The sequence below is a fragment of the Perna viridis genome, chromosome 4, assembly GCF_037379345.1.
Source record: "Perna viridis isolate PV_CMFRI_1.1 ecotype Kerala chromosome 4, ASM3737934v1, whole genome shotgun sequence".
Taxonomy (NCBI): domain Eukaryota; kingdom Metazoa; phylum Mollusca; class Bivalvia; order Mytilida; family Mytilidae; genus Perna; species Perna viridis.
This window is the reverse complement of record NC_142448.1, coordinates 43,406,559-43,424,834: the sequence shown is the minus strand read 5'-3', so window position 1 is coordinate 43,424,834 and position 18,276 is coordinate 43,406,559. Positions and strand designations below refer to the sequence as shown.

General features: G+C 32.8%; 2 protein-coding genes across 3 annotated transcripts in view; one reads left to right on the top strand and one right to left on the bottom strand.

Moving 5' to 3' along the window:
- Positions 1-1,130: 1,130 nt before the first annotated feature.
- On the bottom strand, positions 1,131-9,330 carry LOC148620191 (uncharacterized). Its single transcript, XM_088580873.1, has 6 exons — positions 8,968-9,330; positions 6,894-7,059; positions 5,659-5,802; positions 3,300-3,446; positions 2,801-2,906; positions 1,131-1,553 (listed from the first exon to the last, which is right to left on the bottom strand). The coding sequence occupies exons 1-6, from the start codon at positions 9,186-9,188 to the stop codon at positions 1,159-1,161; spliced, it is 1,179 nt and encodes a 392-aa protein (XP_088436999.1). The 5' UTR covers positions 9,189-9,330; the 3' UTR covers positions 1,131-1,158.
- A 226-nt stretch (positions 9,331-9,556) lies between these two features.
- Positions 9,557-18,276, top strand: part of LOC148620190 (microsomal triglyceride transfer protein large subunit-like) — a 31,514-nt gene continuing 22,794 nt past the window's right edge. Inside the window, exons 1-2 of one of the 2 annotated variants that reach the window (XM_088580871.1) lie at positions 9,687-9,889; positions 17,928-17,984. In XM_088580871.1, the coding sequence (XP_088436997.1) occupies positions 9,826-9,889; positions 17,928-17,984 (121 nt within the window). In that variant the 5' untranslated portion in view covers positions 9,687-9,825. Of the gene's footprint in view, positions 9,890-17,927; positions 17,985-18,276 lie in introns of both variants that reach the window. The other variant, XM_088580872.1, reaches the window with a different exon arrangement.

Here is an 18,276-nt window from a genome sequence, read left to right as displayed (position 1 = left end):
TATAAAAAAAAACAACAAAAAAACTGTTTCAGGGGTCGTAACTACTACATGAGTCAATGAATGGTTTTGAAAATTTCAGCATTGTCCTTCTCACGATGCTTAACAATTTTATCCATGCCAGAAATTTGCTAAAGGCAACGGTTTTTGAGTTATTTGCAAAAAACTGCCATCTGACCCCCATGTTCTATTTTTAGTAATGGTGGCCATGTTTTTTCATGAATCAACAATCCCATCTCTTAATTTGTGTGGGATACCCTAAGGAACATATATGTCAACTTTCATTGAATTCTGTGCAATGGATTTTGAGATGATTTTCAAAGTTGCACATGCGAAAAATGCAAAAAAACTGTTTCAAGGGCCATAACTCCTACATCAGTTGACCAATTGTTTTGAAAATTTTGGCAGAGGTCCGTCTCATGATGCTGAACAACATTACTCTGATAGAAATTTGCTGAAAGCAATGATTTTGGAGTTATTTGCAAAACACTGCCATCTGACCCATCTTCTATTTTTAGTAATGGCGGCCATGTTTTTTCATGAATCAACAATCCCAACAGTCATTTTGTGCAGAACACCCTAAGGAACAATAATGCCAAATTTAAAACCTGTCAGTACAGTAGTTTCAGAGGAGAAGATTTTTTAAAATTTGTCCACGATGACAACGACAGATGCCTAGTGATGGCATAAGCACACTTGGCCTTTGGTCAGATGAGCTAAAAAATAGCTGTGCGTAAGGATATAGTATGCCTGTACCCCACTTTTCAGTGTTGCAAGTCCCAAAACTTAGAAATGAAAAAAAAAAAGCTTTTCTAAGAATCATCTGGCATGTTCACAGAAGAATGGACAGATGGCTGTCTACCATAATATATCAATAAAAAGACAAGCATATAAGAAGAAGAAAAAACATGAAGTTGCATGCATTGTCCCGATACCCTCTCTCATTCCATAAACAGAATATAAAAATGTCCCATGAAACACAAAATTTCTATATAAAGCCGCATACCAAATTTGGAAATTTGAAATCAATTCTCTGGGAGCTGAGAAAGTTGTGATGAAATTTCCGATGGACAAACAAGATGATTCCAATTTACCACCAACTTATTGATGGGGGAAAAATAAGACCAATTAAGAAATGTTCTCTATAATTTAATTTAATTATCAACTGTTTCCAGTACAACCAATTGCACAATTATCTAGCATATCTGTTGGTAGTTCATTACAACCAGTCTTATTTTCTTCATTTTTATCACAGCTAAAGGATTTATGCTCTCCTTCAATTGAAGAACAAGAGGGAACACCCTCATTGGAAGTGGTAGTCCCTGGAACTAAAACATTGCCCCTTGAATTGACTCCATCACTTGATTGTTTTTCATCTGTTAATGTAATTTTTTCATTAGAGTTTATCTTTTCATTCTGTGAACCAGTACATGTTGCTTGCTGATGAAACTCTTCTTCAGTGTCTTTCCCACCAGCTACTTTCCTCTGAGGAATGACAGTAAAAAATGAGTCCTTCCAGTTTTTTTTCTCAGTGTACTTCAACAAAATTTCAAAAACTGCAATGAAAGATTAATTATTATTATACATTGTATAGATAGCAGTGATTTATGGAATGTTCCCATTGTAAAAAATATCGAAAATTCACACTGTGAGATAAATTCGGTAATTTTACTCTAGACTTTCTCCCACCAGAACGTCACAAAGCGAATATCAATATGCTGATCACAAAATGTAAAATTTATGTTGAAAACAGCAATAAGAGAAAATCTATAAAAGGATAAATATTTCTATACACCGAAAAAAAAAATAAATATAATGTTTTGTGATAAGAATGCTTGAATGTTGAACTCAAAATCATATTTTTGTTATCCACCCTTCCCAACGATCCCTTTAATAAGTAATGATACATGTAGGTGGCGGAATAGTATTCCCTGCAGACAGTTTTAGGAGGGCACAGGCACTCTGCCTTTTTTCATGGCTTTTATAAGCACCCTGCTCTTTTCAGCCAATTTTTCCCTAAAATAGATATTAATGTTTTGCATGATGTGATTTCAAATTTGCCTTCAACATGCTAGAGTGTCCATTTTAACCTGGACTACCTTATCCTCTTCAAAAGCTTCAAGGAACACTGCAGTAAGTTACTCCTATTCTTATTCAGTATAATTTTTTGCATAATCAGATTCTCAAAGACATGCATCATATTATTTTAAACACTCTATAAATCTTTAGAATAATCACCCACCTATATAATACTGTGAAAATACTATTGTTCGTGGGGTTCTAATTTTTGTGATTTTCATGGGTAGGCTCAACAACGAAATTTTGGTCCCAATGACAAGGATATTTCCATTGAAGTGTATACTGAAAACCTCAAAACCTTGAATTCAAGAATCAACAAACTTGTGTTTCTTCCCTAATCCACAAAAACTGGTATCCACGAATTAAAGTTCTTTCACAATAAATAAAGAAAATAACACACAAGAGACACATACAAAAGTAAGCATGTAACATGGACTCCATTAAAAACTGGAAGCAAGGACTAGGAGTACCTGAAGGGTAAGCATCCTCTGATCTTCTAGAAACACCTGCTGAGTTGTTCATAAAATGTCTTGGCCAGGGTAGAAAAAGAGGAAAGCAATGACAGGGTGAACAAATCAGTTCCCATTATGCAGATGAATACACCATACCATGAGAATTTACATTTGTTATTTGTTATAAAGAACAAAGAAAACCACAATAGACTGGTCTTTAAGTCTTGACAGATCACAGGAATAATGACAGACATAACAATACACATACTAACCATGGTTTACAGTCAAAATTCTCCTTGATTTCATCTCTATGTATTGTCCAATAGGTAACTGAGCATGTTGCATCCCTTTCTCTACAGCCATTTCATGACAAAGTCCCTGAAAAAATAGCATTGTGAGTGATAAAGTGATGCCCCTCTCTAGGAACATGCAGAATCCTTATGTTTAATCACCTCCCTTTGTCAACATTTGGCTTTTGATATCTAGCTTCATACCAGGGCTGGAGTACTTGAAATTGTAATCAGCAGCTTTCAAAATACATACAGTCTTAAAAGTAATGAATGATTGACCTTTTTATCTATTAATCAATGAGCAACAATCATAGGTCGATGTTAATACAATGATCATGGATCTGGAAATTTTTATGGATTCCCAACAATTGGCTTTACTTCACCAGAAATGTAACTGAAATGGATGATCAACCGTCTAAAATGATAAAGACCACTTCTTTATTTCCTTATAATCTCCATATTTTATTCTTTGAAAACCTACCCTGTATTGATTGTGGTCCACAAGTCCACCAATAATATAGACTTGGTCATCAGATAGCTTTTCTAGAATATTAGGTGAATCTGCTGATAAGTATACAATCTTTTCTTTGTCAAAAACTTCATGATAATCCTTCTCTGTAAAATTAACCTGCAGAGAAGAAAAGAAAAAGACCATAAGCCAGCAAAGAAATTGTTCCGACACTGAGCAGCTCCACTAACAAAACATTCTGATGTTATAAATAATTTTGATGGTTCTGAATACACATGCAAGTTAAATCAAATGTATCACATGGTGCAGCTTGATACAACTGTAGACATCTGGGGCAAGTATGGACTTACTATTTAAACTTTGATACAGCTTTGAATTTTTATTAGAAATTTGACACAGGATAAGAAGTTGACCAGAAACAGAAGGGTCCCTTTTGGCCCTTATTCCTAAATGGTCCAGTCACTTCCAAAATAAACCCAAACCTTGCTTTAAGGATATGACACCCTGTATTACAATTTCAAAGAGATACATTTCCATTTACTAAAGTTTTTATTGAGAAGTCAGCAAAATGCTTGTAGCACCTACTTCCTAATTTGATCAAGTTACATTTCTACAACCCCTAAGTTAAATCCCAGCCTTCCCATTTGAGGAATGGCATCTTGTAGTATAATTTAAGAGATCCATTCACTTTAAATCTAAGTTAAACGATTAACTTAGATTTAAAGTGGCCCCTTAGATTAAAATGCATTTTTCTGGCCCCATTCTGGCCTTTAATTACTAAATGGTACAAGTCATAACCCACAAAATTATTTCTAGGCTTCCATTGGCAACTTGAGGTAGATATCAAAGAGATCCATTTACTTATAGCCAAATTAATGTCTATATCAGGAAAATGCTTGTTCCTGGCATCTTTTTAGCCCCTAATTCCTTAAGGCTAGGGATCAAGTTTTAAACCTTAAAATAAATCCCAGTCTGACCTTGGTATTATAGATCATTGTCAAACAATATCATAAATATCAATATGCTTTTACTGGGGTTATAAGGTTAAATTATATGAAGTGCTTGTTTCTTTTACCCTTTTTTGCCCCTGATAATTGAAGCAATTATATGTCTGTTATTAAACTTCATCATTTATTTTTGATTTTATTCCACAAAACCTGTATTATCCTCATCTCATGTGCTTTTAAGAAAATATCATGACATCTTCATTAATGAAATTCCTGACCTAATTATGCAAATGACCAGGGGCTAAAATCATAATCCACGTTAATATCTGTAGTTAATACCCTTCGGTACACAGTACACCCTTCAGCTTTGCCTCAGGGCGTACTTCGATACTTTTGGGAGTTAAAATCTCCATATCAATAGATACTAACATAGACAACTTTTAGTATAAATATGAATAATAAGTCATAACATTTACTATTTCAAGCTGCATAAATTTAGCAATAGAATATTTATGCTTTTCATACATAGCTAGCATACTGACATAAGCCTATAACTAATTCAGTTAGAAAATATAAAAATTTGTAGGAGCAAAATATCATAACTTGACAAGTTTTAAGTGAAATTTCACTAAAATCTAATGAAGTGATTTAGGATTATTTGCAATCAGTGCCTTTTTATATGTTAAAGTACTTGTAAAAGAACCCTTTTAATTTAGTTATTGATGTCTTAAAAGGCCATTCAAAGTAAGTATCTTGGTTCTCAGGTCATTTTTTTATGATATGTATTCTTTCTTTCATTGCAAAAAAAAGTGATAAATGTCAGCTATTTAAAATGTTCATAGCCTGAAAAAAAGGGACGAGGAAGGTTCTACTTAATATTTCATTTTCATGAAAGGCCTAAGAACCAAGAAATTACACCTAGTTGACTTAAAGGTTGAAATGTATGCAGACTTACTCTGTATTTATTTTTTACAAGATGTATACACTGATAAATACTATCAATCTGCTGTATAAAGTATAGTATCTGTGTTGCAGGTGGATGGTGAATGAATATTTAACAGTAATATTAATTTAAAAGAATACATATTTTACAGACAGACTTGTAGAAAGTCTAAAAACTAAGGAGGTAGACCAAGGGTAAAGGGCACAACTCTTTAAAATCACTGAAACGTTTGCATTCAGCATTTTACAACAATTTCATGTAAGCATCAAAGTAACATGGATTAATTTCATTCTGTTTCAAATGAAAGCTTGATAGGCTTTGGTGAATTGAATATGATACAAACATATCACTGATTTCAAGAGTTGTGTCCCTTACCCTGGGTCTACCTCCTTAAAAAATACATATTTTACAGAGAGACTTGCAGAAAGTCTAAAACCTATGTTAAAATTTTTTCCCACTGACACTATGAATTATTACTTACATCCCAGTGTGTGTAATCTCCCACTGATTCTAGTCTGTTCTTCATCTGACCATGTAAACCACATACATAAAACTGAACAGGGTTTTCTGCTCGTCTATTTGCAGAATAACAAAACCCAACTTGTTTGGTCAATTTCATAATATCCTGTGAATAATATGAATAAGATAAAACATAAAATTTAAACAGTAGACTTGCTCAGTGGTAGATTAAATAATATATTTCTACATGTATATATCAGCTATAATCACTAGGTCTAAAAAAATTCTATGTTTCCAGTAATATCTCCTTCAAAATTAGGGTTTGTAGGTAGGGTTTTTTCTTCAAAAAAATTTACAGATTTGCAGGACATAGAAACCTACCAGTTTTGCTGCCTCTTTTATGACACTGCTGAATACTGAACTTCTTGTAGCCACAGCCTTGCTGTTTCATATTTTTATGAATTTTGAACCTGCACATCGGAAAGAAAGGTGATCCTAGTAAAAAATAGATAACGGAAACACCAAAAATCCATATTTTTTTTTATTTTTGTTTTTTTTTGACACCATAAAAAAATTAGGGTCAGCAGGGAAAAAATAGGGTTACCAGAAACACCAATTTTTTTTTTAGGCCCTACCATTTCTTTCTGTACAATATTAAATATTAAACACAGAAAAATGCATTTTGAGGTTTTGTTTACAGCTACATGTATTGAGAAAATGTTTGGAGTATTCTAATACATGTAATACATATATTTTTCAACTAGACTTTTAATAAGTGTTCATCGTTTTGGTGCCAGCTCCACCCTGCCCAGTGGTGCGAGAATTTCTTCATCATTCATTGAAGACCCATAGGTGGCCTTAAACTACATTTTTCATTCTGGTGGGGTTGTTTGACATAGTCACCATATCCATTCTCAATTTTGTTTGTCCAGTTTATGTAGACATACATGTATTGTATAACAGGTAATTTTCAAAGGGTGCTGATTATGGCATAGTTTAGCGTTCTGTCTAACTAGCCAAAAAAAAAAATTCCACACAATATTAAATCTGGGCTTAAGTACTTAGTCAAACACTTGCATTGTGGCATCTGCCAAATTTGAACATGCCAAAATTTTTCGTATCCCTTTTTGCCTAAAAATCATCAAATGTTAAACCTGCAAAAACAATCCACCATATGCTATTGCAATGCGCCAAGGCAAAGACTTATCAATCGTAAGAATTGAATATTTGTTTGATTTTTCTTCAATAGCAATTTACCCTATCATTCATGTATTCATCAAATGAGCAGTCCAAGACCACTTTAACCCTGCATGAAGACTTCTCCATACTATTAAGTTTTAACATTTTTCTCGTGGGACCTAATGACTCTCCTCGTGCAAGGGCTTCCTGTCTTCTCTGTTTCTTTTTCATCTTTTCTTTCGCACTGAAAAAAAAAAGAAAATTTCAATGAAAGTTCAGTGAAAATTTAACTTGCATGCAGTGTTATAGGATTTTTCAAAATTTTAGGTTTCCATGGGAAAACTCTAAATGAAGATTCACTTTTCCACACCTTTGCTTTCCAAATTTAACAAATCCTTTAAAAATGTAGGCTTTCTAGTTCCAATAGGGAAAGTAGGGCATAATAATCAACTTTAATTTCCAAACCAAAATTAGATGAGTGGAATCCTAGAACTTTGAGCATGTATAAATGTAAAATATACATGTGTACACATGAATGTACAATGAATTGAGATGATGGAAAATGGGAATCCTATAACATTGAGCATGTATAAATGAAACATGTACAAGTTAACACATGTACAATGAATTGAGGTCATGGGAAAGGGGAATCCTATAGCATTGAGCATGTGTAAATGTAACATGTACAAATGTACACATGTACAATGTGTGTACAATCTGTTTTTACACAATATAAGTGAGAATTTAATGAAGGGTGATTTCATTCATTTGACCAATTCTTATCTTAAGCTATACCACTACCCTTTACTCACTTGGTCAAATAAACTGCACTTTTGGAAATGATACAATGAGAGTTTAGTGGTCCAAAGAGAAATACATGTAGCAAATTTGGTCCAGGAGTTGTTTTGATTCTAGACAACATGGCTGCAATGACTTTATTATCATGTGCTATGTCACCTGTGGATTACTGTACCATGAGTGACTTAGTGGTTTTCACAATTCAAATAATTAATTGTTCCTAATCACATTAAGTTAAGGAAGTGGCTTCTTGTCCACACATTTATGGAAGTGAAGCCTCTTCAGGCTAATCATCCACACATCTGGTTTGCGTCAAAAACATACAGAATTGTGACAGAAATGCCGAATCGTTATGGAAACATTATCATAACTTACCCGTAAATGAAAATAACATTTGTTGTGAAGTGGCTCAAATTAAACATAAATAAGGATAATGAATAAGTGAACAATAGCTACATTTAAATGTACATACAAATAAAATATAAAAAAAATTCCAGAATTAAAATTCAGACTCTTCCCTTTTCTATAGGCAGAAATTGGAAGCGATTCCTTGAATACTGATGACATGTATTGATCTCTAAGAACTAAGCATTTCAATTTACAACATTAAATTAAGCCAATCAACAGGCCAGCCAATGTCTTTAAGTTAGAAGATGGTTTCACCTATACCTCTTAAAACATCATACAGGATCGGCAGTTGACACTTTTCTCCTCAACGCTTTTTGCCCTGTCAAAGGCTGTAAGGCCAAAAATTTCGGCTCATCTTCTTTAATTTTTTTACCTTTTATTTGTATTTTATTTGTATGTAGTTCCATTTAACCTTTTAAACATGGCTATTGTCCACTTATTTATTATTCTTATCTGTACAACTGGAATGTTCTTAAAATGTTAGTTTATAAGAAAGACCAGTGTGAATGGACCTGTTTTACATGTACAGGAGAAATTGTCTGAAACTTACTAGCCTGTGATTTCTGTCAGGAATGGCAGCATTATGATTTAAAATAAGCTGGACTGAATCATGAAAACAATCTTTCTGGGCATGCAAACTTTTTCAAAATAGTCTTTCAAGTTAGTTGTATGTGTTCTTTGTCTTAATTCTGAATGATTTTCAATTCATATTTTTTACATCAGATATAATTTATAGTATTTGTACCATTTTGTATATACATGTATTTGTAATACATGCATTTCTCACAATTTCCACATTACTATCCTACTCAAGGTGTGTCTGTCATGATTCCGTGTGTTATTGACTGAAACCAGATGTGTGGACAATTAGCCTGTAAGGTTCCCCATCCATGAATGTGTGGACAAGCAGCCATTGCCTTAAATTAACTTGGTTACCACTACATACCGCTTTTCTGGAAGCCTTTGTAACCAGGTTTGATGTTTCCTCATTTTTCTTAGCTGTCTCTTTGACAAATGCCCCAATGAATCTCCACTGCCCCCATCCTGACCAAGAGAATCCTGAACATGACTACTACCACTAGTACCAGTAGCAGAAAATTCCTCACAGTCAGAATTAGAGTCTATGTGGTGAATAGAGTCACTTGATTTTGTGTCTTCTTGGTCCATTTTTCTATCTCCAATTAAAATATACTATTTTGTGAAAATGATTCAAAGTGAGATGCAATTTATGATGAAATAGATATTAGAGCTGTGAAATTTTGAAGTTTCATGGAGGCTGCCATATTGGTTTTCGTACTCTCGCGAGATTTCATCACAGTTGATTTCGTCTGCAAGAAACAAGCACTTGCCGACCGCTGCTTAATATAAAAAAAAGTTTTAAATTCGATTGAAAATGCAATTAAAAAATATATATATACATGTTTAATTTTTGGATTAGTTTGTTTCCATTTTCTCAAACAACATACCATCCCCTTTTTTAACCGAAAGACAGAATTTAGAAAATGTAAGACGCTTGGGTTATTAATCACACCATGACTCTTATCATCATTTTGTTTTAATCCGATCATGATATCATTTTTGATGGCTTTATTATGTAACATCAATTAACAGCTCTGTCAAAACATTACCAACTGTTTGACAATCAGTTTATCAGTGATGGTTGAACGTGTAGTATAGGGGTTGGAGTTAATCTGATGTACACATGAACTTTGGAACACACATTGATGGACTTGAGAACTTATAAAAGTTCACTGACATAGCTGCACACTCATATTTCCTGAAGCACTCACATTTTAATTTCATAATGAGTGGTAAAAATTTGGTGGATGTCAGAATATTTTTGATACTTTTGTTAATAACTCTACACTGTGAGTATTTTTTTTAATCTCTATGTGTAGAACATGTATTCAGTGCACATTGGGTTAACCTGCTGCTGATGTTGGCACACACAACACACATTTTACACATGTTATCACTTTTTGCATGCCATGCTGCATACATAACCTTGTTTATTTTTTCTTTCATTTTAAAATTATGCATGATTACCTTTGTAAGAATTAACTAATATAGAAAAAAATTAATTCAAAATTACATCATTAATATTTACTTCCATATTTCCGAAAGATGGTTGAAGACATTTTTTAGTTCAATAGTGATTTGGAAAGGCATTTAGGTAATCATTTTGTAAAAATTCTGCTGTCAACTGCTGCAATCATGGCAGCTGATGTAAGTTTTTTTAACTTGTCTAACTTATTTTTTTTTTATTCCTTTTATCTTACGACCCAGAGGCAGATTCAGGCGTGGGCGTGGCAGGTGTGCGTCCCCTAAAATTTACAAAGCATGGGTTGTCAGGGGTAGATTTAGGCGGTTTTAGGTTGAAACTTTAATTTCTCGCTAATTTTACCAATAAAGATATCTACATTGCACCCACTCTAGAAGAATATTTCAAAAAATTAACCTAAAAAAATGTTTAACCATGCGCCCCCTCCCCCCTAATCTGAAGTCCTGGATCCACCCCTGCAACCAGTCAAAAGATTTAGAGTTTATTCATGTACTTCCATAGTAATAGTTATTGAAAGTTGTAAAATGTCAGCTATGTTAGCTTTCTTTTGTAAAAATGAAATCGTAAATATATTTTTTTTATATATTAAAACATTCAGTTTATTTATTAATGAACATGTTAATTATTTGCTTGCAAAATTTCCAAGAAAATTTTTGAATTTTGTTCCATGAGCCATTCATATATATACATGTATATCAGTATTTTCTAAATGTTATAGGAGAGTTCTTCCTGATGTCATCACTTACCTGTGATTTGGTTTTGGTTGGCAAAAAATCCATTGAGTGGCATAGGGTATCAACTTTAAATCATCATAACTTTTTCATTTTTAAAGATAATTGAAAAATTCTTATGGTTCCCAACATTGCAAATAAAATTCTTTTTATCCTTGGAATTTTTAAATAAATATTCAGTAATTAGACTATATGTACATAAGATTTTAATTATAATTTTATACAAAAATAGAGGTAACATATAAATATCACTACAAATTTATTTTTTCATGGAAAACAGTTATAAATTCACATACATAATATGAATTATTTTATCTAAATGAAACATTTTACAGAACCAAAATTGGATATAAAATAACAAAGTTATAACGTTTTGAAAATTGAGATTCTAATCACGAAATTGTCAATTGCTTATTTAGTTGTTTATTTGCCCACCAATTTGACACTTAATGATATGCAAATTAGTGAATATGACATCACTAATGAGATTGGCGAACTCTCCTATAGCTGTATAGTATAAAAAATGGCAGGTATGCCTACCATATATCTGAACTATTTGTCAATCCAAGGATTTAATAGCAGACTATAAAAATCCTTTGTCAATCTAAACTTTATGACAAATGTAGACATTCTGAAATTATATTACAGTTAAGCTTCTACCAGAATGTGAATTTTATTTTGAATAATTAATATTGTTTTAATCGAAATGAATTGTAATATTTTCTTCTTTATAGAGAATTTTAAGTAAAAAGGGGGGAGGGTCTCTACTTGCATCTTTGTTACCTCCCTTTTTTAAAGTTCATAATTGATTTTAGAGTAACTGATGGAGAAATTTCTAATTTTAATTTATAGAAACACAGCTCTATTTATATTGATTACATAAAGCATGAATTGAGTATTCCAAAGGATTTTTATTTCAGAAATTTGAAAAGTAGTTTTGGGCTTTACACCTTCTGAGTCTCGGTGTAAAATTTAGTAAAGTTATTGTTATTTTTCTTCATCACAATGACGACGGATGCTAAGTGATGCGCATTTATGACTATAGAGTCTGAATCGCTCACCTAAGTTATAAAATATTTTGACTGGCCAATGCCAGGACAATATATGAAGTTATATAGTGGTCCTGTAAGTCAACACCCTTAACACATGATGTATGTCTTTTCAATAGCCAGACTGATTGGTAGAGAATTTCTGTAACAATTAGATAGACTATACAAACAGCCAATCTAGAGGCTATACGCGTATTTCTTTGGTAAAAGTAAAACTAAAAATTTCTTCAGTAGAGTTGTTAAATGTCAGATAGTTCTACAAATATCCCTAAGATTGCTATTGTATCATTTCTTTTGTTAAAATGAAATAATATTTTTGATAAGTATAAAATTTTTGCTTGCAAAATTTCCTAGAAAATTTCTGAATTTTGGTCCAGGAGCCATTGATATATATACATGTATATCAGTATTTTCTAGATGTTATAGCTGTATAGTATAAAAAAGGCAGGTGTAGTACATACATCTGAACTATTTGTCAATTCAGGGATTTTTATAGTAGACTATAAAAATCCTTCATCAGTATAAACTTTATGATAAACACTAGACATGCTGAAAGTATTATACAGTAAAGTTTCTGCTAGAATGATAATTTTATTTAGAATATTTAATTTATTTTTACTCAGAATGTATTGTAATATTTTCTTTTTCTATAGATTATTTCAAATAAAAGGGGGGTGTCACCGCGTGCATCATTGTTACCTCCCTTTTTTAATTTTTATAATTGATTTTAGAGTAATTGATGGTGAAATCTTTAATTTTATTTTGTAGAAACACAGTTCTATTTATATTGATTACATAGAACATGAATTTAATACTCCAAAGAGAGTTTTACTTCGGAAATTTGAAAAGTAGTTTTTGGCTTGACACCTTCTGAGTCTCAGTGTAAAATTTATTAAAGCAATTGTTAGGCCTTTGTTACAATGACGATGGATGCAAAGTGATGCGCATTTATGACTATAGAGTCTGAATCGCTCACCTAAGTTATAAAATATTTAGACTGGCCAGTGCCAGGACAATTTATGAAACAATAGAGGTCCCTTCAGTCAACAACAGGAAAACATGATTGATGTTTTTTTAACAACCAGAAAGGTTGGTAGAGAATTTCTGTTAACAAATAAATAGACTATACAAACAACCAATCTAGAGTTTAAACGTGCAGTTCCATGGTAAATGTATAACTGAAAATTTCTGCAGTTGAGTTGTAAAATGTCAGATAGTTCTACAAATGCCCCTAAGATTGCTATTTTCATTTTTTATTATATAATGAGATCATATTTTTTTCCAAATTAAAGATTCAGTTCACTTGCCTCAATGGTTAAGCATGTGAATATTCTTGCTTTTTTTTAAATTAACAAAAAAAAAATCTGAATTTTGGTCCATATGCCATTTCTATATATATTAGTTTTAAATATATATATGTACATCCAAACTATTTCAGTCTAAAGCATCACAAAATGTTTATAAGAGTGATGGGCCAATATGAATCACCTCATCCGTCCATCTGTTACACATTCATGTGGCAGATGTCTCTGCTTCTATTCAAGGGTAGATATTTGGTATATTGCTTTTGTATGATGTCCTGTATTGTGTATCTGCAGGTTGGTTGCTCTTATACTTCCTGTTTAGTGTTTGTTTGTTTGTTGGGGTTTAACATCCGAGGAGCAATATTTCAGCTATATTCAGACGATGAGCATGAAATGGATGATAAAATGAACATGAAATGATGAAATGAAAAAGGGATGGGACACAAGGACAATGGGGTCGACAAATTTTGATTGCCACTGGAAATAGGGAGAGGTGGGTAGGGTCGGGCAATTTAGCCTCCTGTGGCGGAGCCCTATGGTTCCTACTCCGGTAGAATACCACAGTAGGGTTCTTTAACGTGCGATGAACGTGGCATCTTTCCCAACACGGTGCACCACTATGGTTTGCGGTCAGGTTTTCTGTATTATAGCCTGACAACCCCAGCTTGTAACACGCCAGGGGTACCCCATTCCACCACCTGGGACACACATCCCAGTTGCTTTGTGGGCAGAGCGTCCTAGCCCCCGGCTAGGGTTCTGAGCACTATTTAGTCGCCTTTTACGACAAGCTTAGCGCTGCTGCAGGCCTATTCTTTTAACACCCGGACCTGCACGGGGCTCCTGTTTAGTGATCAACTTATCACTTTTTTAGGAGATACTTTGATATCCCTATTTGGTATACTGCTTATGAATGATCCCCAGTAGCGGTTACGTTCCTTATCTACTTTCCGTTACCTTACCATGCAGTAAACTTATATAAATTTTCTTAACAGATTTCACTGCATCTTTTGGAGCTAATGCTTTGGTATTTGGTATATTGTTTTTGCGTGTCAGATGAATTGTACCGTGTCTCGATCCTTTTTCAGGTTTGACAGAAATGGATGGCTGGTGGAATTCTTAGCATGATGTAGTGTGCATTATTTGTTTCATATAGAATGATCATGTTTAACTCGGAATGAATTGTAATATTTTCTTCTTTATAGATTATTTTGAAGAAAAAGGGGGGATCACTCTATGTGCATCATAATTATCTCCCTTTTATTATTTTCTTAATTGATTTTACAGTAATTGATGATAAAATCTTAATTATATTTTATGAACACACAGCGCATTCTATATTGATTATATAAAGCATCAATTTGATATTCCAAGGAAGTTTTAATTTTAAAAAATTGAAAAGTATTATTTGGCTTAACACCTTCAGAGTCTTAGTGCAAAATTTATTGAACTTATTGTCAGTACCCTGACACATAGACGACGGATGCAAAGTGATGCGCATTTATGACTATAGAGTCTGAATCGCTCACCTAAGTTATACAATATTTAGACTGGCATAAGCCAGGACAATTTTAAATATGTAGAAGTCACCAATAGTTAAATACATTTTTTCTCATTCATTAGTATGAAGGGATGATTTGATTAAAACCTTTTTTAAAATAAGTTTTCCTTTGATAGTTGGACTGGTTGGTAAAGAATTCAATTGACTATATATATATATTCTGAATTTTGGTCTATGTGACATTTCTATAAACCGGTATATTAGTATAAAATAATGGCTGGTGTACCTGAGTATGTGCATGTACATCCAAACTATTTCAATCTAAACTATGAAAAAAATGCTACACATTGTTCATAAAAGCATTATACTGTCAAATTTCTACTAGAATGATAATTATACCCCCACCTTAGAGTGAGGGGCTATAATGAATCACCATGTCCATCCGTCCATCTGTTACACTTTCATGTGGCAGGTATCTGGGCTTCTATACGAGGGAATTCTTAGATATTTGGCATATTGCTTTTGCATGATGTCTTGTATCATGTCTCGATCCCCTTTTCTGGCTGGTTACTCGTATACTTTCTGTTTACCAATCAACTGAGTACTTTTTTAGAAGATGCTGAATGGAAATTTTCGTAACAAATTTCCTAGCTTCTATTTGGGGAATTGTTTGATACCCGAATTTGGTATACTGCTTTTGAATAATGACTTGTAACACTGTCTCCCCTGTTCCGGTTTCGTCCCTCATCTACTTTCTCCTCACTATGCAACTCAGTAATCTTACAGAAATTTTCGTAACAGATTTTTTTTGCATCTCTTGGAGGTAATTGGGTGGGTCAAGGTAAGGGGGAAATGGGCGTAAGCCCCCTCTTTAAAAAAAAAAATAAATAAGTAAAAAAATTTTCATTATCTGCTGTATATTGTATTGAATATGGCAATTTATTATATTCATCCATTAAACACATCATAATTTTATTTCCTTGTGAACTGATTCTCGTAATTACGCCTCCCCTTTCATAAAGTCTTGGACCCACCCCTGATAATGCTTTGATATTTTGTAAGTTGCTTGTGCATGTCAGGTGATTTGTACCATGTCTCAATCCTTTTACTACTCCTACAATGTAAGAGGTTGGAATTCCGTTCCTCCAGGCACCAAGTCAAAAAAGAGTTTGCCAGACAACTTCTAGCATTGCTGGGTTATCCTTTTACAGGTTTGACAGAAATTGATGGCTTGGGGTATTCTCAGCATGGTGTAGTGTGCAACACCTTGTTTCATTTTGAGTAATATATTTTTACTCTGAATGAATTGTAATATTTTCTTCTATATAGATTATATTTTGAAGAAAAGGGGGAATCACTCCGCTTGCATTATAATTATCTCCCTTTTATACTTTTCGTAATTGATTATAGTGTAATTGATAATAGTGTAATTGATGATAAAATCTTTAATTATATTTTATAAACACACAGCTCATTCTATATTGATTATATAAAGCATCAATTTGATATTCCAAGGAAGTTTAAATTTAAAAAAAATGAAAAGTATTATTTGGCTAAACACCTTCAGAGTCTTAGTGCAAAATTTATTGAAGTTATTGTCAGTAACCTGACACATAGACGATGGATGCAAAGTGATGCGCATTTATGACTTAAGAGTCTGAATCGCTCACCTAAGTTATATAATATTTAGACTGGCTAATGCCAGGATAATTTTGATTTTTTGGTAAAGAATTTCTGTTGAAATATTGACGATTGATTGACTGACATTGTTTTATTCCCCTTAAAAATAGGGTAATGGAAAAATAACAAATTTTTCCCAACTTAATAGAAACAAATTTAGTCCTAAAAATTATCTAAAATCTAGATCTAGTTTATTTATTTCTAAAATCATTTGTGAAAATTAACATTTTCTTCTGCTTTGTGACTCCATGAATGCATAATTCACTCGCTATTCCCTTTTGCAAGGTATTGAAGCACTGAATCCTATCCAGTAAAATGATTCCTAATTATTCTATGTTTACTCCCAGCACTTACTGCACACCTTCTGTTTAAGACATATACTTTAAGGTCATAATTTATAATTCATCAATAACACATTGATTCATTTTTATATGACTGCGAAAAATTTTAGTCATATATTGGTATGATTGTGTCTTCTGTTATCATTAAACAAAAAACTTGCGTTTCATTCAATATTAGTAAGTTGATCTTGATAAAACTTTCCAACAACTTTCCAAGCTACAAAAGAAATGTTGGTATTGACTTTTGGGGTTATGATTTTAACCCTTACGTTTAGGAAAAGGGGTCATATAGAGAACAAAAGAAAGTATTTTACATAACTTAACTTAACTTTCAGAATATTAAAAGTATATGTAGGAATCCTTAGGAAATTGTTTCACAATGTTCCATTCCACTGAAGTCAAGCTTGGGTAGTTCTTGGTAGTAACGACTGTATTTAGTAAGGAATTTTTTAGGCTAAAATGGTTCTAAAACAAAACATTGAAAGCATATTACTGGTTTCCAAGCATTAACTTCAGTGTATAGATCTTAATGAAATTACACAACTAGGTTCCATATCACAGAAAGAAGGTTTTGATGGATTTAAAGGGTTATGGCCCTTATCTTTTAGGAGCTATGGCCCAAAAATGGCTAGAAATAAGCAGTTTCTTCAACATGGTATAAGTTGCATATTTCTTACTTCTAACTTGTTAGGCATTTAATCACAATCCAAATGTAGAGCTGTGTGTTGTTTGCATACTTTTCACAACTGTTCAAGGTATGACATTCATGGTCGTATCAAGCTGTTCCCTGCCAAGCATTTTACTTTACTTTAAATATGTTTTCTGTCCTTTTTCACTTACCATGTGTATCAAATTATCTAATATGCATAAAACAATTTTAAAATCTTTTTTTTCCAAAGGTTATATTTACTATAACTGTAAAAGTTCATTTTCTGCATTACTGGTATTTTTATATACCAGTATATTTATTATGGTTACAACTGTTTGTCCACACACTCTAATTCCTTAAAAAATAGTATACGAGAATTTGAAATAACTCTTTTGGTGAAATGTTTGTCTTTATTGGCTGTAGCTCCCTTAATTTTTTCATTGTTTTCTGTTTTTTGTTTGCAAGTTAGGTTGAAAAAAAGGAAGTATTGACATATTAGGTGCTGTGATTTGTAATGTATTAAGTAATTTATTAAGATTCTGCTGTTTTGTAGTACAGTTATTGACCTTTATGCACTACATGTATTTTGAAGGTGCTCTTTGTTCAGCCCGTATAATACCAACCATTAAAAGTAGTAAAAAGGTGCTAGGTATGTCATTCACTCACCTTCCTTACCCATTCATATACACGTACCCTATAAAGCTCCACACAGTGGCAGATGTTCATTTCCTTTCCAACAAACCACTAGATGTTCCTTTCCAAAGTTGGGGACTGTATTAAAATCTACGTCATCAACTTTACCTAACATCTCAAGGGTTCAATTAAGCATTTAAGTGTCAGTATCTGTAAGAATCAGGCAGTTGGTGAAACATGGTATAAAACAACCACCATTTTGATAGTTTCATTTGACTATTTTCACCATCTGAATCAAGGAAAACAGG